At 44.2% G+C, this 26,796-nt stretch overlaps 1 protein-coding gene across 3 annotated transcripts in view; it reads left to right on the top strand.

The window, feature by feature from the left end:
* Positions 1-26,796, top strand: part of FLNB (filamin B) — a 70,829-nt gene that overhangs the window by 15,565 nt on the left and 28,468 nt on the right. For all 3 annotated transcript variants that reach the window (XM_058812990.1, XM_058812991.1, XM_058812992.1), the window contains exons 2-19: positions 7,919-8,167; positions 9,172-9,269; positions 10,145-10,292; positions 13,413-13,531; positions 14,262-14,339; positions 15,117-15,279; positions 16,550-16,747; positions 18,433-18,570; positions 19,694-19,820; positions 20,356-20,492; positions 20,843-21,036; positions 21,356-21,469; positions 21,979-22,122; positions 22,460-22,583; positions 22,836-22,996; positions 23,538-23,628; positions 23,861-24,030; positions 26,056-26,173. In XM_058812990.1, the coding sequence (XP_058668973.1) occupies positions 7,919-8,167; positions 9,172-9,269; positions 10,145-10,292; positions 13,413-13,531; positions 14,262-14,339; positions 15,117-15,279; positions 16,550-16,747; positions 18,433-18,570; positions 19,694-19,820; positions 20,356-20,492; positions 20,843-21,036; positions 21,356-21,469; positions 21,979-22,122; positions 22,460-22,583; positions 22,836-22,996; positions 23,538-23,628; positions 23,861-24,030; positions 26,056-26,173 (2,571 nt within the window). The remainder of the gene's footprint in view (positions 1-7,918; positions 8,168-9,171; positions 9,270-10,144; positions 10,293-13,412; positions 13,532-14,261; positions 14,340-15,116; positions 15,280-16,549; positions 16,748-18,432; positions 18,571-19,693; positions 19,821-20,355; positions 20,493-20,842; positions 21,037-21,355; positions 21,470-21,978; positions 22,123-22,459; positions 22,584-22,835; positions 22,997-23,537; positions 23,629-23,860; positions 24,031-26,055; positions 26,174-26,796) is intronic.

A 26,796-nucleotide genomic window follows, 5' to 3' on the forward strand; every position in this document is an offset into this window, starting at 1 on the left:
GACGGCTCTGAAACAGCCACAGTGAATGGCAGCTCTCATTGTTCTGTATTGCATCCTTGCTCACTGCTAATCCCATCCCAGCAGCGTGCCGGCAGTGCGGAGCCCTCCTGGTGCTCACAGACAGCATTCACAGCAAGGGTTGGATGTGCACTAACACCTGTCTGCAACTCTTTCTGGATGTAAGAGTAATGTGTTTACCTTCTCATATCCTAGTTGGGATATGGCACTTAAGGCAGCACAAACCTAGGTGTGTTCAGACTGAAAGTATTAAGGAATTTGATCATAAGCCCCCCGCAGTTTGACTGTTTTCCCCAGCTGCCTTAAGAATTCCTAATTTTGAAATTCTTGACTTCTCCTTCAAGCCCCCTTGGGTGATTTCAGTTTCTCTTGGAGAAGCTGGGTTGGTTGCTGTTGCTGTTATACTGCTGGCTTAAACTTGCTTTGTGTTATGCCTTTCTCTTCTGGATGTGAGACATGAGTGTTCTCTGGGTGCCTATTAAGATGTTGGGCAGAGCTATTTTAATCTGTACTTTGCTCTTGAGAGCTCCACTGGTTTGATTATTTTTTTTCTTTACAGTATTAAAAGTCTGTGTGATTTTTCTTTTTTGGCCAAACTTAGACTAAAAGGACTGGATTTGAACTTATTTTTTTCAGTTGCCAGCTCCACCTCATGAGATCCTTTCTAGAGGCTCAATATGCAGTACAGGATGATGTATGCAACAGTGGCCTGAAGTTCTGACATAAGTGGTGTCAATTCCAGTTGAATAAACACTATTTAATAGTTTAAAACCCTCTGAAGTGTAATGTTTAATATCTCAAATCCAAAGATTCGTCTCACAAAGGAATCTTGCTGCTTGTTTGTTTTTGTTTTTTTTTTTTTTTTTTTTTTTTTTTTTTTTTTTTTTTTAATAACTAGTCACCCTGGTAAGCCTAGAAGAAAATGGTTTCTGTCCCTTGCAAAAAAATAAAACCCTTTTTATTATCTTTTCCATCTTCCTACCCATGTCTAGATCCCCACTCAGTTACTGTTCTTACAACCCTCCAGTGAAGTCATTCCTCTTCTGGAAAACCTACCTTGTGAAAAGCTTAGTAGATCTCTGAGTGTACATGGTGTATCACTTAGGCTTCCTGAAGATACACTTTTTCAGGTGCTGGAATCCCTGAGGCTCCTTAGTGAAGCTGAGGAGTGGCTGTGCCTTGACAGGGTGTGGGTGCTCTGCAGGGAGCCAGTGAGCTGAAAGCCCAGGGAGACTCAGGTAGGCTGGTTCTGAGGATCAGCTGTCCCGGGGGTCACAGCACTGCCTGCAAATGCTGCTGAGAGGCAGAGGTGCAGTGGGACTGGTGCCTGTGGCAGTTAGAGGCTGGCAGTCACAGCTAGGTACCCACAAACTGGCCCTGTGTGATGGGCACAGCCTGCACACAGCAGGGCACACGCCATGTGCTGGCCTCAGGAGCTGGGCTGGGGACCTGGGCTTAAGGGACACTGGAGGAAATGGTTGCAGTATGTTCTCAAAGCACAGAGGAACCCCTGTAATTGATTTAAAGACCTATTATCCCTACAGAGGATGTTGCTAATGTCTTTAGCAGACCCAGTAAGCCTGTGAACACATACTGTATGCTTCAGCAAAGAATTTCCTTGGGCAGCTTGCTCAGCTCCATCTCATCTGCATACTTCAGTTTGGCATGTGGCTCTGCTCAGTGTGGTGTTTTCTTTGTTCCAGAAGATTAAGCCCTAATCATTGCTTAATTTTTCTGTCCTATAGCTGCTGTAGCTATTTAACAATAGGTGAGAATAACTAGAGGTGGAGAAGTGCTCAAAGATGCCAAGATCTAAAATTTCTACAGTCTCTTCATAACTGATCCATAATTGATATGAACTTTGTATGTGCTATACAAAATTCCTTCCATGCCTGGAAATAAGGAATAAGAGCTGTTGGTGAGACTTCTCCTTTGTTTGGTATTGAGAACCATGGATTTGGTTTCTCCCTATATATAATGCATAGAACAAAAGTTTAAATACGGAAGACATAAAAAAGAAGAGGAAGACCACTTTTTAGAGAAGGTGGATGCAAAGATCAGTGCTGGTTGTGGTTTAACTTCTCAGTGTGAAAATCAACAGCAAAGCTTCTGAGATGGCTCTATGAGATCGTGAACAAGCTGTGTTGACTGCAGCCTCAGCCATGAAACTATTTTAAAAAATAAAATTCACTACTCAAAAGCTGCTTTTTCAGTCCTTTCATTTGTTTTGCAATACTTCCACAGTCTGTATGACTAGCTTGATTTAGTAAGGAAGCTGTCTGCCTCGGTAGTTTGTTTCCACTAATTGTCCAGCAGAGAATGGCTTGCAGCTCTGCTGCAGGGCAGAGTTCAAGCAGCATTGCCACAGTTTGGGTCGTACTTATGTTTAATCTGAATGCAGAGCAGACTTGCACATGAGCAGAAGATACTAGTCACAAACTTGTTTATAATGCTTTTTTGGTTTTTTTTTTAATTGTAGAATTATAGACCTAATAAAGGTCATATTGTTCAAGCCATGTGTTCCAAGTAGAATTTAGAGAGTTCTAATGGAGTAAATAAATGTGCAAGCTTCCAACCAGTGCCAGGTTTCAGTTCTGGCACTGGCTCCTGGGGCAGCTATAAGCAGAAATGCAGAGGATCAAGAACTGGCAGTTCTCTACTTGGTAGGTTGAGTTGGAGTTTTTTGTGGCTCAAGCCATAAAAATGGCACACATTTGTCTCAAAATGGTCATCTTGCTGGCTCAGACTAGTCACACTGCACTTGGACATCTTTCTTTTTGCTTTGGGGAGTGTGATTTTAGCAGTCCAAGTGTAACATATCATATTAGTATTTTAGTATAGAGCAACAGTTGTAAATCAGTTTGAGCAGTTGAAAATTGGTTCCTTTTCAAGACTAAGACTGGTGGTTTGTACTGCTGGCCTATGGAATTGCCATAATCCATATTTTTGGCTGCTTGCTACTTAGTTAATAGGATAATAAAAATGGAAGAATTACAATCTAGACTCAGAGGTGTGATGGAAGCAGATGAGCTCTGGTTCAGCCTGTTTTCCTGTTCACCCTACTAAGCAGCCACTTAATAGCTGACTAGGAAGCAGGGTACTTCTACATAAAACTTAATGTTGTAGTAGGCTATATATAGGAGCTTTTTTTTTAAAGAAAGAGTATGCTTGCTTATTCAGTTCTGCAGAAGAGTTTAAGTCTGGCTGGCAGGTTTTCTCCAGCAGTCAGCATGTATGTCATGTCAAGATGCACCCTGACAGCAGGACCTTGGCAGGGGCTGACAGCAGCTCCTGCCTGCAGCTGAGTGGGGGCTGCATCTTGCTGATGGCTGCTGCTATTTTGTTGATATTGGGTTATCATCAGGTACTTCTAGAGGAGGAAAGCAAGTTGGAGATGGGGAGTTGAAGTTAAAATGCACGTTGAACAGTGTAGGTGAGAAGGAAGGTTTGTGTTAAATCCAAACTTAAACATTTCTGTGGTTTTTGCTTCTTGCTGGTTTAGGACAGCATGTCTAGCCATAAGAACTTGCAGACTGTCTGAAAGTGGTCACCTTACAGCATTCAAAGTTTTGGAGTCCACAGCAAGAGTGGGCAGGAGAACTTGCATATCACACCCACAAAATTCTTAGTTCTAATAATAATAAAAAATCCCAAACCCACCAAAACCAGTACAAAACCCTCTTTCCAAACCCTTCATCCATTGGCTCTTCTAGATGACATCTCTAAAGTTGCCTGTTTCCAGTTGAGCTAAAGTCCTCCCAAGTACTAGTGTTGAAGCAAGAGGGAGGGCCTGTGCCATGGATTCCTGCTTCATGCCTGGGCTTCCCATAAAAATGTGCCCTTTGAAAGTAGAAGTCCAGTGCCTGTCAGTAAGTATGAGTCAGCTGTGCAGGGACTTTGATCTCCAAAGCACACATCTCCTATGGAAACCAGGGAACATTGCTTTCTGCCACACCTGTAGGGGCATTTGCAGAGGTTAATGTAAGCACTGTGACATGAATACAGCAAGTTATGCAGATGACTGTACTTTCTCCAAGAAGGGTTGCATTAAAGCTGTCTGCAATGATGCTGTAAAGAGTTGGTTCAGCCCTGCTAAATGATCTTGGCAGATGAGATCCAGCAGCTTGCTTCCTCCAAGCCCCAGGAAGGCCGGGACCAGTGGCTGTCTCCTGCATGGAGAGGGCTCCTTTAATCTACGGAAGTGTGGCTGGTGCTATGGAGTAAACATGCTCTCACAGCTGAGGGCAGGCAATTTGTTTCTGTCCACCTAACTCATTGAAGCTGAAAGCCAAATGCAGCTGGGGTGGTGGAGATGAATTGTCAAGGGGCTGGGCTGTTTGGTTCAGAAGCACTGACAAGAGTGTGCATCTTTATGCTGTAAATTTACTGTGAGCTCCAGTGGAGCGGTTGAGAATCGTGACTTTAAAGGTTCTGTAAAGCATTGACTGTGTGAGTAATAAGTATGCCTAAAAGTAATTTCTGTTGTTGGAAAGTAGTGGCGAAAGTCTGCTGTTTATGTAATCTGTTTTCCAGCCTGAGATGGCCAGAAAGTGTCTTGAAGCAGACCAGGGAGTGGAGGGAATTCAGTGGCAGGCCAGCTGAGCTGGGATACAAGCAGGGCCTGCAGTAATGATTGTTGGTGCTTAAGTGTCATTGGAATATATTATTTTTTCCACTGTCCCTACACCTTGGCAGTATTGCAGTGTGCACTCAGAACTCGTGGGGGATGCTTGTAAATTTGGTTCTACTAAGTGTTCAGAGGGCCAGCTCTGTGCTCCCTGTACAGGACCTGAAGGGATGCATGTATTCCTGGTTGCTACTTTCATCTTAAAGCCCAAGATGTACTGAATGTTTTTAGTCAATTAATGAAAAAGGCAGCACTAAAGCAGAGGCTCTTCTGGTGAGGCTGAGTGCTCAGCTGGAGCTGAGCTTTACAGCAGTGCATGGAAGCTAAGCCTGCTTTGAGCTGGACTTTGGTCTTTTCTTGAACGTGGAGGGTTCTTTTATATAGTGATAGAGATTGTAAGCCAGTGCTGGGAGTGGGGTGCCTGTGAGAAGGGCCTGTGGGCAGCTCTGCTGGGTCCTGATAAGGTCTGTCCTGCCCAAGAGTTCTTCTCCCTGCCTACTTCCCACCCCAAATAAAAGCAGACAAGCCCTCCTCCTTAGCTTGGAAAAAATGACATCATGAGATCCCTATGCCTGTCAGGAAGCTGGGAGGCTGTGAGGGCTTGCTAACTTGCTAACAAAGTGCAGTCGTGGCAATGGCACCAACCCCAGAGAGGAAGAGCTGTCCTGTTCCTGTGGTGACCTTTTCCTGTCATCAGGGCAGCAGCCCTGTGCCCAGCCTTTCTGGATGAGGCTGGTGAGATGGGATAGTCTTGCTCTTGCTGGGAAGCCTGTACAGGCTGGTTTTCCTCAGGTCAAGAGCCACAGCCCAGCTGTGCCTTTGGAGAGGGCAGTGGGGTGCTGGGGGCAGCTCTGAAGATGCAGCTGGTTGCTGCAGTAACCACAGTGCAACCACATACAGACGTTATTTATGTGCTATAAATATAAAATGAGCCATTCTTTATCTTGAGTAATGTGTGTGTAGCATTGTACTCAAGGTGGTTCTGTCCTGCTGGCATTCCTCCCTGGAAATGCTGGATAGTTTTCTGAAATGAGCTTGCTTGTAGCATACTAAATCATTGCTATGTCTCTCTAGTAAAAATGCCGATGTGGATATAAATCTGAAACTGAAGCTTGGAGGCATTTCTGGAGCAGAGGTGGGCTGGCCATTGCTGTGCTCCAGCACCAAGTGTGACCTGGTAGTTGTGCCATGGAGTGGGATGGAGCTGCTGGCACAGGGAGAGGGAAGGCACTGACCTATTTGTAGCTCAGCTGGAAAGAGGACAGAAAAGGGTAACAGTAGGGCCTGTTTAGTTGTTGCTAGGAGACCCACTGTTTATGTGATGTAGACTTTTACCTTGGAACCTGTAATTAAAACCCAGTAGGGCTTAATCACCCCATAGCTATCTATTGTGTATCTTGGACTGGATGTGTAATCAGTGAGCAGTCAAGTGGCAGGCACATATCGTAATCCTGTAAGATTAGTCAAAACTGATGTTAAAAAATCTCATGCAAATAAATCTGACTAGAAACCAGACACTAACTACCCAGAAAGTCCAAATGCCTTTCAAGGTCTTAAGTTACAGCATTATCTGTTTAGGACATACTGCTCTATTGTGAAACCATGTAAATATTAACTGCTTTGCCTGAGCGTTGGGTTAAAGGGTGATTGCTGTTCTTGATCACTATTCTGTATAAACACTTACTTTAAAAGTTAGATAATTTTGCATTGATAAGATGGTGCTGGGTTGCTGCTGTGGTCTCTACAGTTGAAGAGGAGTAGGTAAGGCATGCCCAGTGAGTGTTGGGCACAAGGAGGGTCATCTTGGAGGACTTGCCTGTTAACATTCTGGATGTGAACTGGAGAATGCAATCCAGTTACAGAACACTTTTGCTTTGCTGGGTAGGACTCTGTAAGATTTCTGTACAACAATTCTGGTGGCATGAAAGGGAGTTTATACACCTGTAATTGTCTTTACTCCTGCATATGCTGCAGGAGCTGGAGAGTAGACAGAAGGTTCCAGGTCACTTGTAACTTCTGTTGACTGAAAAGGGATTTCTGTAACAGCTTGCACTTGAAATGGAGGAAAGAACCAAAAAATGCTGTGCTGTAACATTCTGCTGGGAATAAGAGGAATTGTCAGCTGAGAGCATCCTGGAACATTGCAGAGGTGCTCTGATTTGTGTGAGCTTGAAAAACTGGAGCTGTTAGCAGTGTAATATAGCCTGAGTAACAACTACAAGCTCAAAGGGAGGGAGGTGTGAGAAACAAAATCCACGCCTCAAAATTTCGAGAGTTTAATAAGGAACAAATCAATAAAGCAAAAGTAACAGCACTGATTGTAACAGAGGCATCCAGTGTGTGACTCATTAAAGCTGAAGTAACTTGCACGTGAATTTGCAGAGCTGTAGTGGTCACTTTACAAGGCCAAACCAATGCAGAAAGGCATCCTGCCTCTGCAGACTTTGCTTTTGAAAATCTGATCTTGGTAGCCATCAGACATAAGCTTATCTCCATAGTGTCTCTTAAAGCAGAACAGCAGCATGGCCACTCGGGTGATAAATTTTTCTTAAGCTGGAGCATGATATGGAAAAGCCAAAGCTGGCTCTTCTTTTCTGTAGCTCTGAATTTGCAGAGTGAAGAGATGATGTCGTGTGATGATGCAAAGAATTGTCCAGGGACTTCACTGCCCACCCTGCTGATCGTACACAGCTCTTGATATGTCCAATACAGACAAATTCCAAACTCTGTATTTGCTTGTCTTCCCTACAGAGCAGCACTTTATTTTATTCCCTACCATTTAAAAGGCAAATTATTGATGTGTGTGGGAGACATGTTTCTGTATATAAATGGTGTTTCCTAAATGATGCTTTTATCTATGCCCTGGAGTGTATCATGCCTATTGGGATGCTGGTTTTGTGACCTCCATCACATGCTGTTTGGCCTTTTTCATAAGATACAAATGCCATTACAGAATATGAGGTGGTACTTATCCAAATCAAAGTACTAGAGATCTTAAACTGCCACTTCTCCTGCTGAAGGAGCAAGTGACAAATCATAAAGCTGAAGAGCAAGTGACAGCTGGAGAGCACTGAGTCCTTTGACTCCTCTCTGTTTGCCCTTTCTAATGCTTCCTGTGAGGAAGGGTGTCTCTACCTGAACAAATATCTGCAAGTGCCCTGGGTCAATTTTCTTGTCCTTGATTACCTGCATGAGTGCAGGCACACTGTTTTAAAAACACACCTCTTTTCTCTAGAATGGCAGGTTATCAGTTGTATGTATTTTGTCTTCCAGACAGCAAAGCCATAGTTGATGGAAACCTGAAGCTGATTCTTGGCCTGATATGGACCCTTATCCTTCACTACTCCATTTCTATGCCAGTGTGGGAGGATGAAGGTGATGATGATGCAAAGAAGCAGACTCCTAAGCAGAGGCTACTGGGCTGGATCCAGAACAAAATTCCCTACTTGCCAATCACAAACTTCAATCAGAACTGGCAGGATGGCAAAGCACTGGGTGCTCTTGTTGACAGCTGTGCTCCAGGTAAGTCCTTTGTTCTGATGGCCAGTGTTTTCCTTGCTTGTTGTCTTTATGGCTGCTCTTCCTATGGGAGGAGGTTTTCACTGCTGAGCTTGAGACTGGAATGAGGCTTTCAAAAAACCAAAAGAGTCCAAAGAGACCAGCTGCAGGAAGCAGCAAGTTGTAAACTTCTTGGCCAAGAGAAATTCTGGCCTGTAGCAGAATGTGTGATAGCATTATGGGAGGCGCCACATCTAAGCTTTGTATTGGGTGCAAGGGACAAAGGCACAAATGCTGGCTCCTAAATGGAAGAAAGGATTGTTCCCATGGCAAGTGCCAACAACCTTTCAACTTCAGGGTGCAGTGGGAGACTTCATGTCTTCTCCTGAAGTAGGTTTGCAGAGGGAGCACAGAGCTCCCTAATTGAACACACTAATTGAAACGTCAGTTTAGCAATCTGAGACTGAGCTGCTTAAGGCAAATAATTTGAAGTAGTGTGAAAAAGGCAGAATTTCCTCACTTTAATAAAACAGCCTTGCTAGTGGGATTGCAGGTGCTCATCTAATGCAATCTAGGCTGCTGTGGCAAGTGGTTGAAGTGTTCTTTACCAAATATGCTGCAAGAGAACTAGTGAAGCATAAAGGATGGTAGATGTATTTATGCTAAATTTAGAGTGGTATCTTGCACAGGTTACCCAGAGAGATGTTAGATGTCCCATCCTAGAAAACATTCAAGGTCAGGTTGCACAGAGCTCTGTTGAAGATATCACTGCTCATTGCAGGGGTGGTCTAGATAACCTGTAAAGATTCTTTCCAGCTTAAACCATTCTATGACTCTACACTGATTGTTGCCTTAGAGTTGTTTCACTAAGCAGCCACGTGCCTGTCTTGTTTTGGCTACTTCTGCAAAGCTCTGATTGTCTTTCTGCAGAGCAGTGTAATGCAAGGGGATCTAGAGTTCATACTTGATTTCTTCAGCTAGAGAAGCCCCTTGGCAGATAACACACAACAACTGAAATGTGCTTGCAGGGTTGTGCCCTGACTGGGAGAGCTGGGACCCAAGGAGGCCTGTGGACAACGCTCGGGAAGCCATGCAGCAGGCGGATGACTGGCTGGGTGTGCCACAGGTAAGGCCACCAACCTTGGGCTGCCTGTGGGGGGCACAGGGACCAGCTTTGGTCTTGTGACTAGCTGGAGTTGAAATTGAAGAAAGCAGGGGAAGCTGCTTGGATGCTTTCAAAAGTTACTCTTAACTCATGTAGAGTTGCCTGAGAAAGGGTGCACTGAAATGAAACACACTATTACATTTCAGAGCTCTGGTTGTATTTGTGTAGGTGTCTCTGCTGAAGAAAGTTGCTGTTGCAGCATGTAAGGTAGGAGGAAAGGGCCTGTGTGGTGGTGCCTGACATCTTAGTCCATGGAGTGAATTTGTTTTCCTGCATTGAATTCCACGGAAGAAAAACTTACTGGCTTAGGAAATCACCTGCAATGATAATGTTCAAACAGAGAGCAATGTATTTACAAACTGGATTATTTTCATGCTGATAAAGTTGGACAGAATTCCAGAAGTCTCTGAAGCAGCTTGTATTGTGGAAGCAGGAGTCACAAGTTTTACTTTGCAAGCCTTGCAGTTCAGAGCTGTTGCATACAGGATTATGAATTACTAACTTTTTCAGTATCAATTATCCCCATGTCACTTTCCAAGGGGAACATAACTGCTGTTCTCTTGCCTTGGTACCATTAAGCTTGTTGCAGTCTCCTGAGAACCCCTAGTAATCAAGGCAGAAAAAGCCCCCAAACCACACTGGGATAATTATGAGCTTCTTGATTTTCTTGCCTGAGATAATAAATGATGTTGTGTGTATCAAAGGGAAAATAAGTGTAAGAAATCCCATTAGCATGTGGGAGTTTTGAAATCTAAGTCTGTGTCATGGTTCTGTTTCTGTGTTGACCTGCGGTAACCAAGCACTGGTACAATAGGCTTAATTGCTCTGTCTTTCAGGTTATTACCCCTGAAGAAATTATCCACCCTGATGTGGATGAGCACTCTGTGATGACTTACCTGTCCCAGTTCCCCAAAGCCAAACTGAAACCAGGAGCTCCTTTAAAACCTAAACTGAATCCAAAGAAAGCAAGGGCTTACGGCAAAGGTGAGGACTTGGTGAGCTGAAGCTGCACAGAGCAGTAACTCTTCAGAAAGCTGGGTGGGGTTTTCTGCTTATGTTGAGCTTCAGACCTACTGTAACTAACTGAGTTCAAAGTTTCACTTGTATGCTCTTGGTGTGGTGCCTGGTTTCAGAAATACATGGATATAGTCCAGAAGGCACTCCTAGTTCTAACATGTAAATTTCCCAGTCTGAACCTGTTCTGCAAGCTGCCAGACTCCCATCCACAGCTGGAAGAAGTAGCATGATATGGGGCTAAGACAGCCTTGGTGTGGAATTCAGGCCAGCAGTATTGCTGCAGATGGGTGATGATCTGGCAGCAAATGCTTCTTGTGATAAAGCACTCCTTAAAAGAAGAAATGCCTCATCACCTCACTGTCTCTCTGGCAGGCTCTCTGTAGAGACAGTTTTCCATTTCCCAGGCTTGATGTGTGTTAGAGTGGGGTAATTCTAAATTACTTACTTGAATCGATAGTGTTGAATACTTTGCACGTGTACAAAGATGGGTTGGTAACCCTTGAGACATTAAATAGTGCTGAGCCTTGTTAGCAAGGCTGCATTTACTGATTGGAAGGACTGAAGGCTGAATTTGCTGATTATCCATAGATGCTTAAGCAACTGTAGATCTCTGTAGGCATTCTTATTTTTAACTGACCTTTTAAATTGATAATTTCATATAACTATTGATGAGGTTCTATTCTAGATGGGTGCACAGTCACAACCGAATAAGTAACAAATTTTTACCTTTAATATGGTTGGCATGTTGGAAAGCATCTCTTCAGCATTACACTTGGCTCTCCATTCTGCCTTAATTTTTTTTTTTTTTTTTTTTTTTTTTTACATCTCTGGGCTGCTGTCTGTCCTTCAAGACTGTTGGAATGAGTGTGTTTCAGAGTTGGATGTACAAAAGTGAAATGGAAAGAAACAAAACTTATTTTTTTTCTGGTTCTCTTATTTGCCTGGGATTTTTTAAACTTAATTTTCCATTGAAACATAACTAGTGGAATGAAGGGACATGGACTTTATTTATGCACTTAAGAGAGTTGCTACAGTCAGAGTGGGTTTAGCACCTATCCAGCTTGGGGTTGATGTTCTTTGTTGGTGCCTTCCACAGCAAACCACAATACACAGACACATTTTTCAGGTCCCAAATGTGTAAATGACTGATCAGCCTGCCTCAGTCTGTCAAGTCTGGCTTTAGTCATGTTTATATTCATTCAAAAAATGAAATTACTTTGTCTGCTTTCATGTGTCTCTGGAGCCTTTGTAATGAAAATTACTTTAGAGTGAGTGGCTCTTCTTGAAAGATTGATGCTTTCATTAAGTTAATTGCCAAAACAGAGTCACTAAATATACTAATTGATAATTTTCACTGCTATGATATGTCAGAAATAGAAGGTGACTCCAGCAGCAAGGGGCTCAGTCTTTGACTGAGCAGGGTCTTTTGGACAGGTGGGAAACAGGTTTTCATGCATCCAGGAAAAGATAACTGCAAGTGCAAAGTGGGTCAGTCTTAGCTCTTTTTATTATCCTTTTTCATGTAAGCTCTTCATAAGCTCCCAACAAGAGTCTTGGCTGTAGCACACCACCCTGAGCACCGTGAGGGCTTGTGCTGAGGACAGCCATGTGTAGAGCTGGTGTGAAATGAGCCTGCAGAGGGGATGTACAGAGTTGTGTAGGTCAGCAGTGGTGGACTAGGAGTTCTCATTTAACCATCCAAAGCAGGCCACTGATAGGATAGTAAAATCTAGACAAATGAAGTCTAGGCTAAGAAGGTTCTGTAACTAACGGTGTCCTGGCTGAAATTGTCTTCAGAGGAGGATAATCAGTCCTTCTTGTGCTTGCAGAAGGTGTGATACTTAACTTGAATGCCATATCCTAGTGCTTGTCTGATGGACCGGAGACACACACAGCAAATTTGTAGCAGTATCAGCTAGATGATAATCTAAGGCTTAGTTTGAAAGAATGAATATGTCAATTGTTAACACCTTATCAGAATGCTCAGATTTCCTAGCAAAAACATGGTCTTCCTTGCATTACTCTCAAGTTACTGTTTTCTGAAGATAAACAAGTTCAGGAATTCTGTTGTTCACAACCACTTCCTTTACAACCTATCAGACGTTGCACTTTCCACTAATTGTGCTGTGGAGCTGGAGTGCCCATGGTTTTATGAATCAGCCCGGGAGAAATTGCCTTGGACGGAAGGGTATGGATGTGTTTGGGCTAGTCTGGAATCAGCAACTTTGGGAAGTTCTTCCACCCACTCAGTCTGACACCACCATGATAGATGTCATGACCTGGGACTGTGTACAGGGAGATGATGAAACCCTGCTGGTAAATGCATGCTGTAGCAGGCCCTGTGCTGGGGAATAAGGAAATTGATTAAAAGTTAAGTGGAAACCACAAGAAGTAGCAAGATTTTTACTGTTTCAAGAGGTTCCTGCATGCCATTTGTACAGTGTACACTGGCCAGGTAGTCTGAGCAGATTTCAAAGGACAGTAAATCTGAGCAGTATCTGTACTGCTGGATTTTGAAAATGGAGGAAGATGGGGCAGTACAGGTAAAAATTGTCTTGCTTTAAGCAAGTCTTTTACTTTTGGCTCTAGAGTAATGGCTTCACCTAAAGGCTTCCCAGAATTTCTGTCCTGCCTCTCTAGTCACCCATCCTGTGGTGCAACACACTTAAACATTCAACTGTGTGAAGAGGGCAGCTCCTAAAGAGCAGCTAATGCACATATCCCACTTGCTGTCAGCATCAGCCCTGCACTTGCCAGCAGTGGGAGTGACCCTCAGTGCCTGTCAGGGTAACTGGTTTTCACCTGAATCCAGGTAGCAGCTGGGTTCCTGACTTGGTCAGAGATTTTAAGATGAGTTGAGTGCTGATGATTCAACCAATTTCTGAAAATACTTGTGTTGTAAGAGAAGGCCTTATTGTGAGCATCATGCTGTGGGCAGACGGTAAACACATGATGTGCAGAAGTCTGGGGAAACTGATTCTGATGGCTTGCAAGGGAGAATGGGTTGGACAGCCTTGGGACAGCCTCCAAACTGTCTTCCAGGTTTTGTGGCAGCAGCTAATGTGCTGTTCTGTATCTGTCTCACAGGGATTGAGCCTCATGGGAACATGGTGAAGCAGCCTGCCATTTTCACAGTGGACACCATCAGTGCTGGGCAGGGTGACCTGATGGTCTTCATAGAAGATCCAGAAGGAAACAGAGAGGAGGTATGTATGTTAAGTGTCTTGTATGGAAAAGTCAGATTGGTCTGAACGCTGTAGTTTCTGCGGTAACCTTCATCTTTCACAAGTGAGTTCTTGACAAGTAATCTAAAAAGAAATTGCAAAATACCGTTTATCTGAAGTGCAAGAAGCCTCAACTTTTCTTCATAATTGTCTTGAAAAACAGTCACTACCTGCAACTAAGCAACACAGCTCCGGTGTCCAGTAGTTGCACAGCTTTAGCTTGACTGGCCAAGTACACTCTGACCTCCTTTTAGATAACATACATCAGTAAATCACTGTCTGCATTTACTCATTCTGCAAGAATGGCTAAAGCAGCTATTTAGATGCCATGAATCATTTTGAGTTAAAATGCTGGTTTTAATGTTTATAGAAACTTCTCATCCAAGTGTTCCACTTGATCATGTTACAGCATTCCAGAGAAATACAGCTGTACATTGGACTTACTGTCTCCTCACTCTTGGCCTGCCTCAATACAGCAATTAACAGCAAAGGAAAGGGCTGGCTTGGGAAGAAAGTAGCTTGCTTCCCCTCTTGTAAAGACAAAACCAATGGGATTTTTTCCATGTGAGAAGAGGGGGATAGCAGGGATCCCTGCTCTCACAGCAACAAGAATCTTAACAGTGCTGACTCTGGAAACAGATGGCAGTATCAGTCAAGAGTTCAGCTGGTGTGTGTAGGCACAGCTTGATGAGGGATGTGTTTTCTCTCCTAGGCAAAGATAACACCGTCCAGTGACAAAAACAAAACCTACTCAGTACAGTATGTTCCAAGGGTGACTGGACCTCACAAGGTGAGTTTTGTGTCAATAACCAGTATTCTCTTGCTAGACATACTGCTCTGCTGGTTGTTAACATGAGCCCCTGAGGGCTCCCTGTTCACTGGTGGGTAAGAGCCACGTCAGGCATCTTGAAGAAAAGTTAAATTGATGTGGCCTTAGTTCTCCATCTGGCTTTTGGGCTGCCCCCTTTGCAAGGGGAAAGAAGTGTATGTTGGGAGAAAGTGCATTTGTGTTTGGGTATCAAGTGCCACAGCTGGGCCACTTTGTGCAACTCACAAAGCCAGTTCTGTGGGTTATCACAAGAGATGCAGATGAAAACAGCAGGTTGTTTCTGTGAGGTATCTCTTTGCTGATGGTACGGTACACTGTAGGGATTTTGCAGAGAAGGATTCCCTCCCTTTGTCCCTGGATGCCCATAGTCACAGGTTTATGATGGGTGATCCTGTTGCTTTGACACTTCCTAGGGTGGCTGGTCCCCACAGCCACCCTGAAAAAATAAAATGCAAGTTCTGCTGTCACTTTATTGCTGGATGAAGATCTACCTTGTATTAGCACATCCTGATTCAAGCTTCCATGCTGGTGTGCCTGACTCTAATCAATGGAACTTTAAGAAGGTGGCAGCAGTTAGCACAGATCTGATGAGGGTTATGGGCTGGATGGTCCCTCACCTCTGAGGGAAAGAGTCTTTGTGTTAGGAATGCAGGTGCTTGATCCTGCACTTAGCTTTATGGTGGTGATGTGAGCTCTCCTTCTGCCTGATGGGTCCAAGCTGATGCTGTCTGTCCCTAGGTTTCAGTCCTGTTTGCTGGGCAGCACATCTCGAAGAGCCCATTTGAAGTGAATGTTGACAAAGCCCAGGGAGATGCAAGCAAAGTGACAGCAAAAGGACCAGGACTGGAGGCAGCAGGGAACATTGCCAATAAACCTACTTACTTTGACCTCTATACAGCAGGTAAGCAGGATGAGTGATGATGGAAATCCTGCAGTGTCCTCAAATGTGAGAACCTAAGGCCTTGGAAAAATAGCTGTAAAGTGGATGAGGATTTGTAGCCCCATCAAACTCACAGGTGAAATAATAGCTGGGCTGCTCAGAAGGCTTCAGCTGTGTATGAAATATTTGAAGTGCAGAGCTGAGTCGGGGCAAGAGGCTGCTAAGCCTGACCCAGAAATTTGCCATGAATTTGCTGGATGGCAACAGTCAAGTTCCTGGCTGGTTTCTTTCTCCAGCTCATTTTGAACAAGAATGTGACATGTTGAACATAAATGTGAAGGATAAACTGTGAGCCAACTGTAAATGTGTAGTGTGTTCTATATTTAGCTCTACAGAACCTGCTGCAGTGCTACTTTGAGTTCATACTTCAATGATGAACTGGTTTCAACCTCTATTGTAATTATTAGAGGGTTACTATCTTCATTAGGGCATCTCCATCAATTATTTGTTACCTGCTATTAGGCCAATGCTGTAGCCTAGAGGAATGAGTCAATAAGATGCTACAAATGTTAATTCATTTAGAACAATGTGAAACTACTTAGGGCAGTTACTTGTAGCATTTAAACACCAAAATATGCTGAGTAGCATATTTGAAATTGCCTTCTGCCTGAGGGAGCTTAGGAATAAAATTAAATATGGTTATAGTGAGGCAAGTATTATGTTCAGCCTCTAATTGGGAGAGGGAGTGGTCTGAATCATGTGAAGACATGTCTGGCCTCTGAAAGTGTATAGAAAACTGTTTCTGTTGTATGATGAGTTGAATAAGATGTGAGAGGAGCAGGTGTCTGAACAAAAGTGAGTACATACAGTCCAGCAGGGAGAATCCCTGTCAGACCAGCATTCATTTGTCCAATCTCTTAATCTAAACCACTTCAAAGCTTGAGAGATTGAACTGACTCGTAAAGCTGTGGGCTGATCTGTGATAGAGATGCTACAGGGTGGTGTCCATAGCGTGACCAGGCTGTATGTATATTCAGTGCTATGTTGTGAAACCCTGTGGCTGGAGCAGCAGAGCCGTGTCAGTTTGACTTTGTGGAATGCCACCATGCTGTCTTGCCCACTTTCTGCTCAAATGTTTGATTGCTGTCAGCAAAAGCTGAACACAGAGGCTGTGCTTAGAATTGGCAGCAGAGGATGTCTGGCTGAGCCCAGACAGCTGGTGGTGGTCTGAAACAGGGTGCCTGTTGCTGATGGGGAAGCCAAGGCTCAGCTGGGTTTGTTTCCTTTGCAGGTGCTGGTGTGGGTGACGTGATTGTGGAAGTGGAGGATCCTCAGGGAAGAAGCCTTGCTGAAGTTGTAGTGGAAGACAAAGGCAACCAGGTCTACCGTTGCACCTATAAACCTGTTCAAGCTGGTCCTCACATTGTCAAAGTGACTTTTGCTGGGGAGGCAATTCCCAAAACTCCTTGCACTGTTCTCATTGGAGAGGGTATGTTTTTAAAAAATGCATATAAATGTAGATGGGCGCTTTTCTCCTTGGATGTGATCACAGAATATGCTTGGATCATGCCTTTTATATTCTCTGTACCTTTCAACATCTTGGTCCTGTTTCAGTGGGTCACCTGAGTACTCTCAGGGTAAACTAGTGCTCTCTAACAGTAATATGGCTTTTGTTGCTAGTTTCCTTTCTGCCTAGACTTACAAATGTTGAGCTACCCTTCGAATTTTTTTGAGTTATTTATCCAGCTATGCAGTGTCTTGCTGTTTTCTACCCTTGTTCCTCAAATGACTGTATTTACTGTTTTCCTCCTTAACGGACACCGAATTTGCTTTCTGTTCCATCCTTACCTGCTCCTATGCTTTTAGATCTCTGCTCATCTCTCCTGAGCTACCCTCCATTTGTGGAATTTTGGACTTCACTGCTAATGGCTTCATAGTTGGTAAGAGGTGTGCAGGATGCTCTGTCGTGTTTGCTCTTTGTAAGCTTCTAGCCTGCAGCTTGTCCCAGCCAAAAGGATTTTTGGTTTTGTTGGGGTTGGGGAGGAAAGTTGCAAACGAACCAAAGCTTTGTGTGACCCAGTCAGTGAAACTGGCTTAACCACAGGCTGCCTGACGCAGCTGTGTGAGTGCTCTGCAAGCTGTTCCCACTCCACGTCAGCCACGCTCCTGTGTGTTCCACTGAGCTTTCAGAGCTGGCAGATGCCACACAATCCCCACTCACACCGGCCAGTGTAGGACACAGGGTGATGTTGGCTGCTGCAGGGGTGGGGGGAAGACCTGTAAGCTGTTGTATAATGAGTGAAAACCTAACAAGCTGCTTGGCAGACTTGTGCTCCTGCTGTAAGCACGGCATGCTTGAGGAAAATGCATGTTTGGTTTACAGTGCTGGGAAGCTGTGGTTGTTTGTAAGTCTCTTCAAACCTCTCAGGTCTTTGGTGTTGAAAACCTCATGACAGCTGGTATTGTGTAATGAAAACTATTCCTAAGTGTGCAAACTTTCTGTAGCCACTCTGCAGGCCCAGAAGAGTGCTTGGAGTAAAGAGGCCAAGAGAAGCCTAAGCCATGTGTAACCCTCCTGCCCCACCCTGCTTCAGGCTGCAGAGGGCTTGGTGACTTTGCTTCTGTGAAAGTGTGAACTGTGACAAGCGGGGGGGTTTGATGTGACGTCTTGTAACAAAGCACAGGCAAAACTCAGCTTTGCTAATAGCAGTTATCCCAGTCATGTGCTTCTGAAGGACCAGCAGAATAATACTGTTCACTGGGGCTTATCTGCAAGGGGACCCTTCACCCTACGCTGCAGTGGGCCTCAATGCAAAAGGCGTCAGGAAGGTTGTGTCTATGGCAAATCTCTATGTGATAGCTGTGTAAAAGTCTTGTATTGATAAGTGGCATTGAATTGGAAAGCAGAAGGGCTTCAGTGTTTGCAGTCATTCTAAAAAATGGTCTTGGACAGGGTCATTGTTGCCTGGTGGCACTGACTGCTACTGCCTAAAAGCCAGGGGGCATAGACGGTGCCGGGCAGACTCACATCTGTCTGCCTTAGTGCTGTAACCTTCTGCTGAAAGCTAAGCTGTGGTTGCCCTGAGTCAATGTTAAACTGAAGGTTGTCCCAGGCTGGCTAGGCTGGCTATGTTGAGATCAGAGACAGTAGTAATGCCTGAAGTTCCTTTGCAGCCTGCAACCCCAGCGCGTGCCGTGCCACTGGCCGAGGTCTGCAGCCCAAGGGCGTCCGCATCCGGGAGACGGCCGACTTCAAGGTGGATACCAGAGCAGCAGGGAGCGGAGATCTTGGAGTGACTATAAAGGGACCAAGTGAGTGCTGGGGTGTATCTGTGCTGTGCATGTGTTTTGGAGAAAGGGGAGGAGCAGAGCCTGAGAAAAGGAAGAGCAGGAAGGAGATGGTGTCCTGATGGAACTGATGGGATCTGTATAAAAAGCCAGACTTCAGAATGGTTTATCAGTGTCTATTGGGGAGGTTTTGATCTGCAGGGCTGAATAAGATTATATCTGGTTTTAGTTCTTTCCAGTTTAATGTGCCAGTTAGCAAAACTGAGAAAATCCATGCATCTGCCTGCTGTGGCCTCCAAGCTTTATGGGTACACATTGCATCTTCATGCAATCTGTGGAAGCAAGTATACGCCATGGTCTCTGGCATGATGGAAATCCTGCTCTCATAAAGCTGGGAATGGCTCAGAGCAGTATTCCTGGTGGCACTAGCTGCTTAGGCACACAAGCAGAGGAGGAAAGGACCACATAGGCTGACAGAGACCATCTATGAGGATCCATCCCCAGGTCCCTTGGTCCTGAGCCCTGGATGTGGCCCTCTGCCTGGGAGGATGGGAGCACAGGGGCCGCTGGCTCATGTGGCCGCCAGCAGCAGTCCCTGTGTGGTACTCTGAGCCCACCACCTCCCCCTGCCTGGAGCAGCATTCAAAGGTGCATTGTATTGCCTTCACCTCCTCCACACACACAGAGCTCTGACTGTGTGGCTTCGTGAGGCTGGGGGGAAAAAAAGCAACAGACATATCAATGTAAATTTTAGCGTATTAAGCTTTTCTTCCTAAATTCTTCATCTTGAAGAAAATGAAAAGTAGGCATTCCCTGCATACTTGTGGTTACAAAGTCTGACAAATGTTAAGCTTTTTTGTTTTAACATATGACACGCATCATACTGCAGACTAAGAAAATAAAACACAAGGAAACTTAAGTCTGGTAACTTAAAATACTTTCTGCTGTATTTCTTCTGGAAGTGTTTGCTGTCTTTGTCCTAGAGGGCACATAGAACTAACTTCCCTTATAACCTGACCTTTTTTTTTCTGGTGGAAGAAATTTATTCTTGCAAGCTAAAATAAATACTAGAAAACATGAACTTGTCTGAGTAATTGAAAGCAGGATGGAAACTGTTAAGTTCAATGCTGAATTGATCTTTCAACAGAGGGCTTGGAGGAGTTGGTGAAACAAAAAGGCTTTATGGATGGTATATATGCATTTGAATATTATCCAGCCACACCAGGAAAGTACATTGTCACCATTACATGGGGTGGGCAAAACATCCCAAAAAGGTGAGTCAAAAGTAGCTTTTTGGGCATTTTTATGTCCTTCAGTGGGTTGTGTAGTTGGTGGGCTTTTAAAGCAACCCTGACCTTCGAAGAAGAACTGGGGAGACAAGTTAGTGGCAAGTTGTTGTTTTAACTTTTTCTTTTTAACAGCCTGGTTTTGGGCTGCAGCAGCCTGACAAAGCTCTGAAGGGTGACTTGTGTCAGTCTTTCTAACACAAAATCATTAATAAAAAACCTAATAAAACATGGTGGATCTTGCAGCTTGGACTTTGCTGTAAGATTTTGAAGGACTCTTATTTAAGTGTCCACACCTATAGCAAGCAGAGCAAGTATTTGACACTCAGGATTTGTGGTGGAAGATGCTGATGGGTTGGATGACATCTCTGCTAGAAAAACACTGCTGGGCACTGTGCCACCACATGGTAGCATCTATTAATTTGGAAAATTCAATGTAGACCCTCATTAAAATGCCTGGGGAAAAACATAGGTGCTGTATTTGTCCCCATTTCTAATATCATGCTTTGTTTTTCTCTGGTAGCCCCTTTGAAGTTCAGGTGGGTCATGAAGCAGGTCCTCAGAAAGTGCGAGCCTGGGGGCCAGGACTGCACGAGGGAGTTGTGGGCAAGTCAGCAGACTTTGTGGTTGAGTCCATTGGCACAGAAGTTGGCTCTCTTGGTATGTTACTTGACTGAGTTTCCCTGAAATATTTGTATCGTGCAATGCTAGCAGTGAACTCACGAGAAACAATAGGTTTCCCAACAGTAAAAACCATGTCTGTAAGACATTGTGGTCTAAACACTAACATCTATAGAGTATCAAAGGCATGTCCTAGAGACAGGAGTGTGTGTGATGAAGAGTGTTAATCTGTGGTTTTGTGGGATGAGATCCAGAAGGGAATGATGGATGTATGATCTGTATTGCTAAAGAAGGGTCACTGAGAGATCAGGCATGTTTAAGGCTAACAAAAAGCTATTTGTGGAAGTGGTGTTAAGTTAATGTGAGGAACCTACTTGTTCCTTTTTCAGGCTTTGCAATAGAAGGCCCTTCTCAGGCTAAAATTGAGTGTGATGACAAGAATGATGGCTCATGTGATGTGAAGTATTGGCCCAAAGAGCCTGGTGAATATGCTGTGCACATCATGTGTGATGATGAGGACATAAAAGACAGCCCTTACATGGCCTTCATTCGCCCGGCTTCGGGAGACTTCAACGCAGATAAGGTGAGGCCCAGGAGTTCACCCATGGCACAGCATGTCTTGGATGTAACTACAGCAGAGATATTTCTAAAGGATTCTGGTAGCAGACCCTTAAACTGCCTCTGCTTAAAGCTCTGAATTTGCCAAGATATTACCCAGCCAGATACTCCTCAGCTTTTTCAAATAACACTGTTGTGGTTTTGATTTAATGTAATGAAAACTTGCTGAAGCAGTGTCACATGCTTCATGGGGTTTGTGGAGGGGGCAGGTCTTCAAACATAAATCACTTAGTTTTATTTCTCTTTCTGAACTGCAAACTAATACTCTTGAGGTGCTCTTTTAGGTGAAGGCTTATGGCCCAGGCTTGGAGAGGACTGGCTGTATAGTGAATCAGCCTGCTGAGTTCACAGTTGAAACCAAGGATGCTGGGAAAGCACCTCTGAAGATGTATGCACAGGTAAAAACCCAAAGGCAGCTGTGTGAAACTGCAGCAAAATGACTTTAATACTGTTTAGAAAAATGCCTTAAGTATTCCTACTCACTTACACACCACTTAATTCTGGGCATGTGTAATTCAAGTCAAAGCTCTGTGCTTTGATCTGTGTAATGTAGTCAGGCAACAACTGAAGACAAAGTGACTGCTCTGAAGTATATGAAGTACATGGCTTTGCTTCCTTACTTGGAAGCAAAGCAAGGTTTAATTTCCTTGAGTTGTCATTTGGAAGCACTGAAGTGTCTCTGAGCCTGTGAATTTTCTATGTGTTGTAGGATGGTATATGAATGAGCAAGTGTTAGATGAGGAAGACTTGCAGGAGTGTAAATTGCATATTTCTTCAGTATTTCTGAACTGCAGTTCTGGAGAAAAAAAAAAAAAAACTGACATATTTTGGAACAGTCTTGAGCTGTTCAAACTATGCAAACATTTTTGAAGTACCTGAACCTTCTGCTTGTATTACTGCTTTTTAGGATGGAGAAGGAAACCCTATTGATATCCAGATAAAGAGCAAGGCTGATGGTGTGTTTGCCTGCTCCTATGTGCCAGTTAAACCAATCAAACATACAATTTCTGTTGTCTGGGGAGGAGCCAATGTGCCCAATAGCCCATTTAGGGTAAGTACAGAGATGAATAGATCTTGGTTCTGGCCAAATAGGACATGGGTGCTCACAACTACTTGTTAGTACAACTAGGATGTTAAACCCCTTCTGTGGACTTCAAGGAAGTGTGCCCTTCTGCTTCATTGTTTTTAGAAACCTATCCACTTGTATAAATCTTTGTTTTTACAAACTCATATAGTGGTCTCCTCTCAGCCCAGCTGCAGCCTGGGCGATTTGGGGCCATTCATTTGTGTCTGTTACCCTGTAGCTCCTCTCCAAGCAATGCTCTGGCTTGGCTGTGATCTCAAGTGTGACAGAGATATGTGATTCTGACCCCTGTGAATTTGTGTAGGTCCTTATAGGTCAAGGGAGTCATCCTCAGAAAGTCAAAGTGTTTGGACCTGGTGTGGAGAGAACTGGCCTGAAGGCAAGTGAGCCGACCCACTTCACTGTGGACTGCACAGATGCAGGAGAAGGTAAAAGCAGGCTGGGCTGTTCTGTGGTATTAGAATCACAGGTCATGCAAGGAGGGGATAATGTACTGTTCCATGCTGGTTTTCTTTATTTAGTGGAAAAACCTTGGGAAGCAGAACATTGCAGTGAATTGTGATCTGATCTGTTTCATTAGTTAACATGGTGACTCAGACAGCTAGAAGGGGGAATGGTCTGGCTGTTTGGCTGGCAGTGTCTGTGCTGTCCAGTAGCAAACCTCCACTTGCTTTTCCTAGGTGATGTCAGTGTTGGAATTAAGTGTGATGCTCGTGTGGTCAGCAGTGAGGAAGAGGACATAGATTTTGACATCATCCACAATGCTAATGATACATTCACAGTGAAGTACTCACCACCTGCGGCCGGGCGCTACACTATTAAAGTGCTTTTTGCAGGAGAGGTTTGTAATCTTCATTTTGCAGCCTGATGTTTTGAGAATCCATTTATCTGCTCTTTGATCACCATGCATTTGCCAGTTCACAGCTGGCTCTTTCTACATCAGCTCACGTGCACTTGGTTTGGTTGCTGTTTCTATAGCAATGTAAAATATGGAAACTTCTTCTGTAATAATTGCATGTATGAAGGGAGAGGTGTTGGTTTGGGACACTGAAGTTTGTGTAATGTGTTGGACTGGCATAATGAATGTGGTCTCCATAGTGGGGTAAGGCTGCCTTCTAAAGGTAAAAAACCTAAGTGGCTTTTCAAGGAAAATAGGGGAAAAATTTTTCCTTAAAAATAAAAACCAGAGAGAGACAAACTTCCAGCTGTTAACTTTTGCCCTGTATTTTGAGTTATACTAATTAGTAAGGCAGTGTTTAAGTAAGGTGAAATTTTACTCAAGATGCTGGAATTTGAGCAGAATTATCTTAAAACTATTATCTGTTTAATTTTGGCTGCTGAAGAGTGACTTGGTTATTTTTGGAGTTGTGTTTTTGTTGCAGGAAATTCCTGCCAGCCCATTCAGAGTTAAGGTGGACCCCTCACACGATGCCAGCAAAGTGAAAGCTGAAGGACCTGGGCTGAACAAAACTGGTGAGAGTTGGGTTCATGTAGTGTGACCAATACTGGATCCTGAGGAGCTGTTGCATGATGGTCACAGCCTGGCTGAGCATTGCTGGGATGCAGCAGCAGGGTGGGGGGTCAGGCAGTTGCAAACAATGCTTTTCCCTTGATATTTTGCTGGGCTTTATTAGTACTGAATACTTCTTGAGGAGAGTTTCTCTGTGTGAGCTGTGTGTAAATTAGAATTAACATTTTTCTTCAGGTGTGGAAAGTGGCAAGCCAACACACTTCACTGTGTTCACCAAGGGAGCTGGAAAAGCACCACTGGATGTGCAGTTCAGCAGCTCAGTGCCAGGAGAGGCAGTGATGGATCTGGATATCATTGACAACTATGACTATTCCCACACTATTAGGTACACGCCCATACAGCAGGTATGTCCAACTTCTGTAGAGGTACAGGAGTGAATAACTCGTGTTGCTGTAGTGCAGTGACCTCCCTCCCTAGTGCACAGTGGAAAAAGCAGAAAAAACTTGGCAGGGTATCCTTGTTCCCCAGAATCCCTAAGGCATGCAGTGGAGTTGGAAAGCAGTAATGCAGTTTTTCTGGTGTAGTTATTGATAGCTTGCCACTGTTTTCTTTTCTATGGCAAGGAGAGATATTGATGCAGTAGCACACAGCTCACATCATCATTCCATACCTTATCAGTTGAAGAAGAAAGGTGGCAAACCTTCCCAGACTCCACAGTGAAGCTGCCTGCTGCCCCAGCTGCTGCAGTCCTGCAGAGCTGAGGTTGTGGTGTGCTGCCTGTCAGCAGGCTGCTGGTGGCAAAGGAGCTGGAGTGCGTACCAGAGCAGGGACAAAAAGAAGAGTGAGTGATGCCGCACTAGTTCCCAGTAGGCAAGTGATGAAGTTGGTGCCTTTCTAGCAGCATCATTAAAGAGCTGAGAGTGGAAGCTCCTAATAGCTAGAAGCATTTTTCCTTACACTGTACTTGTATGTTTGTAAAGGGCCACTAAACACCAGAATGCACAAATCTCATATTTCTGAGGATATAGGTGCTTTGGTGCTGACATGAAAGTGCTTTGCTACTCTCGTTCTCTTGAACAACCACATGTACTAGGTCATCTGCCCCAGCTTCTTTGAGTGGAGCTATGTAAAAGTGAACTGATAAGGAAAAGTGCAGTATTATTTAACTGATAATGCTGGTTCAGAGTTCTTGGAAGCACCATAGAGCTAACGTTTGTTTTTCGATAAAGCAGTTGCATGATCTCAGGATGTGGCTGGCGTGCCTGTTTGGAGAGGCTTTGGCTTGTTTAGTCAGGCTTGGTATGCAGAAGGGAGCACTCCTCTCTACTCCATGTGTTCATGAGCAGTACCAGATTTCTGTGCTTCAGTGGAAATCACTAGTGAAACAAGCCCAAACCAGGTTTTCCACTTGGGTCTTCCTTCTGGAGAAGTACCATGGGTCATGAAAGTGCTGTGGCCTTACAGGAGATGCTCATGGGTAGCAGTGGTGGGAGAGCAGTGGTTAAGAGATGAAAATAGACTGCTCAGCAATTAGGGAAGCCTTGTTGTCCCTCCGTGCTGTGAACACATAGGTCTTTCCTGGACCCTGTCCTCCTCAGGTTCCTAAGCAGTAGCTTATGAATGAGACTGTGGACTCCTCAGAGCAGGGAAGGATGGAATAGGTAGTTAAATTCCTGAGGGGCAGCGTCAGTTGCAGAGCAGCCTTGGTTTAATGCTGTTTATTTGGTCTTATCTATCTCGTGGTGTTGCTACAGCTACCCGTGTATGTGTTTTCTAAAAACAACCAAAAATGATCGTGGAAGCTATTCACTAGCTTGCATGAAACATCCATGATTATTTCACTTGGGAGCAGAACCAGCCAAGAGTGAAAAGTAAGCAAACAGTGAATATAGCTAAAATATGGACTGCGGTAGGAGAGAATAAAAGGAACACACATCATGGGCTGGAGCTTGCCGTGGCTGTGCAGCATTCCAGCCAAAATACACAAGAGCATTAATCTTTCTGACTTGTAGAGCTTAAACCCCTGGTATTTCAGATGCTGTAATAATATGGCCTCTTTGCAATCTTAGCTTTGGCCTCTCCATGTGGTGGAAGGGGATACCTGGTCTGGAGCAGTGGGACATTCATTCAGCTGTCGGGTCTGAGCACTGGGGGAGTCGGAGCCAGCCTGAGTTGGAGGCTTTGCCAGGCAGCTTGAATATAGTCTAATTAAATGTTGGAAACAACTGTCTTTTTTGCTCTTCCTGTATTAAATAAAAACCATTTAGTACTTTGAAGGGCTGCAGTGGTGTGAGCTTTAGTGTCCATAAACCAGTAAGTTTGGCTGTGACCAGATGAAATGGATTAGTTGATATGGTTATGTACTGCTTGGGTGTTGGTGTGTCTGTGTGAGGTGAGGAACTGAGCTAACATGTAAATTCTCCACCTAGGGTCCAATGAAGGTTCTGGTAACTTATGGTGGTGATCCTATCCCTAAAAGCCCTTTCACAGTGGGTGTTGCTGCTCCTCTAGACCTAAGCAAAGTTATAGTCAATGGACTCGAAAACAGTAAGTACCTGTGGGCTGGAAGCCTCTGAAGGGTCTCTGGAGTCTGGGTGATAGCCAACATGTCCTGCTGGAGCAGGAGCAGGCAAAACAATCTCCTTTTTAACTTGCTACTGCTGGGGATCAAGTAGCTCCAACTTTATAACTTTACCACACTTATTTAGGTGGTCCTCTTGAAGGCCAAATTTCAATTTTTTAGATTTTTTTTCTTTTTTTTTTTTTCTTTTTTGCTAAGATTACAAAGTAATGTGGAGAAAACATGTGTTTGGGCTTTGGTTGTTTGTGGTGAACAGAGCACTTACTGATGAAATATGTTTCCCTGAGGGCTAGATGGCCATTCAAATGTATCAAACTCTTACAATGCACAGTGTCATTCATACGGTCTTTTTGTTTTCCAAAAGTGAGGGAACTTAAGGCTGTGAAATATTGTTGCTTTCCTGAAATGAGCCTCTCTCTGATACTCTCAGACCACACCTTACAGGCTTGTTTTCCCCTGTAGCTTTGTGATGTCAATTAATCAAAGCATTTGGTTTTGGTTGGGTTTTTTTTGTTGTTTGGCTTGGGAGGGTTTTTTGCCTGCAGAGGAATGCAGACTGGGTAGGGCTCTGCCAGTACCTGCTCCCTCA

This window comes from Ammospiza caudacuta, chromosome 12, assembly GCF_027887145.1.
Source record: "Ammospiza caudacuta isolate bAmmCau1 chromosome 12, bAmmCau1.pri, whole genome shotgun sequence".
NCBI lineage: Eukaryota > Metazoa > Chordata > Aves > Passeriformes > Passerellidae > Ammospiza > Ammospiza caudacuta.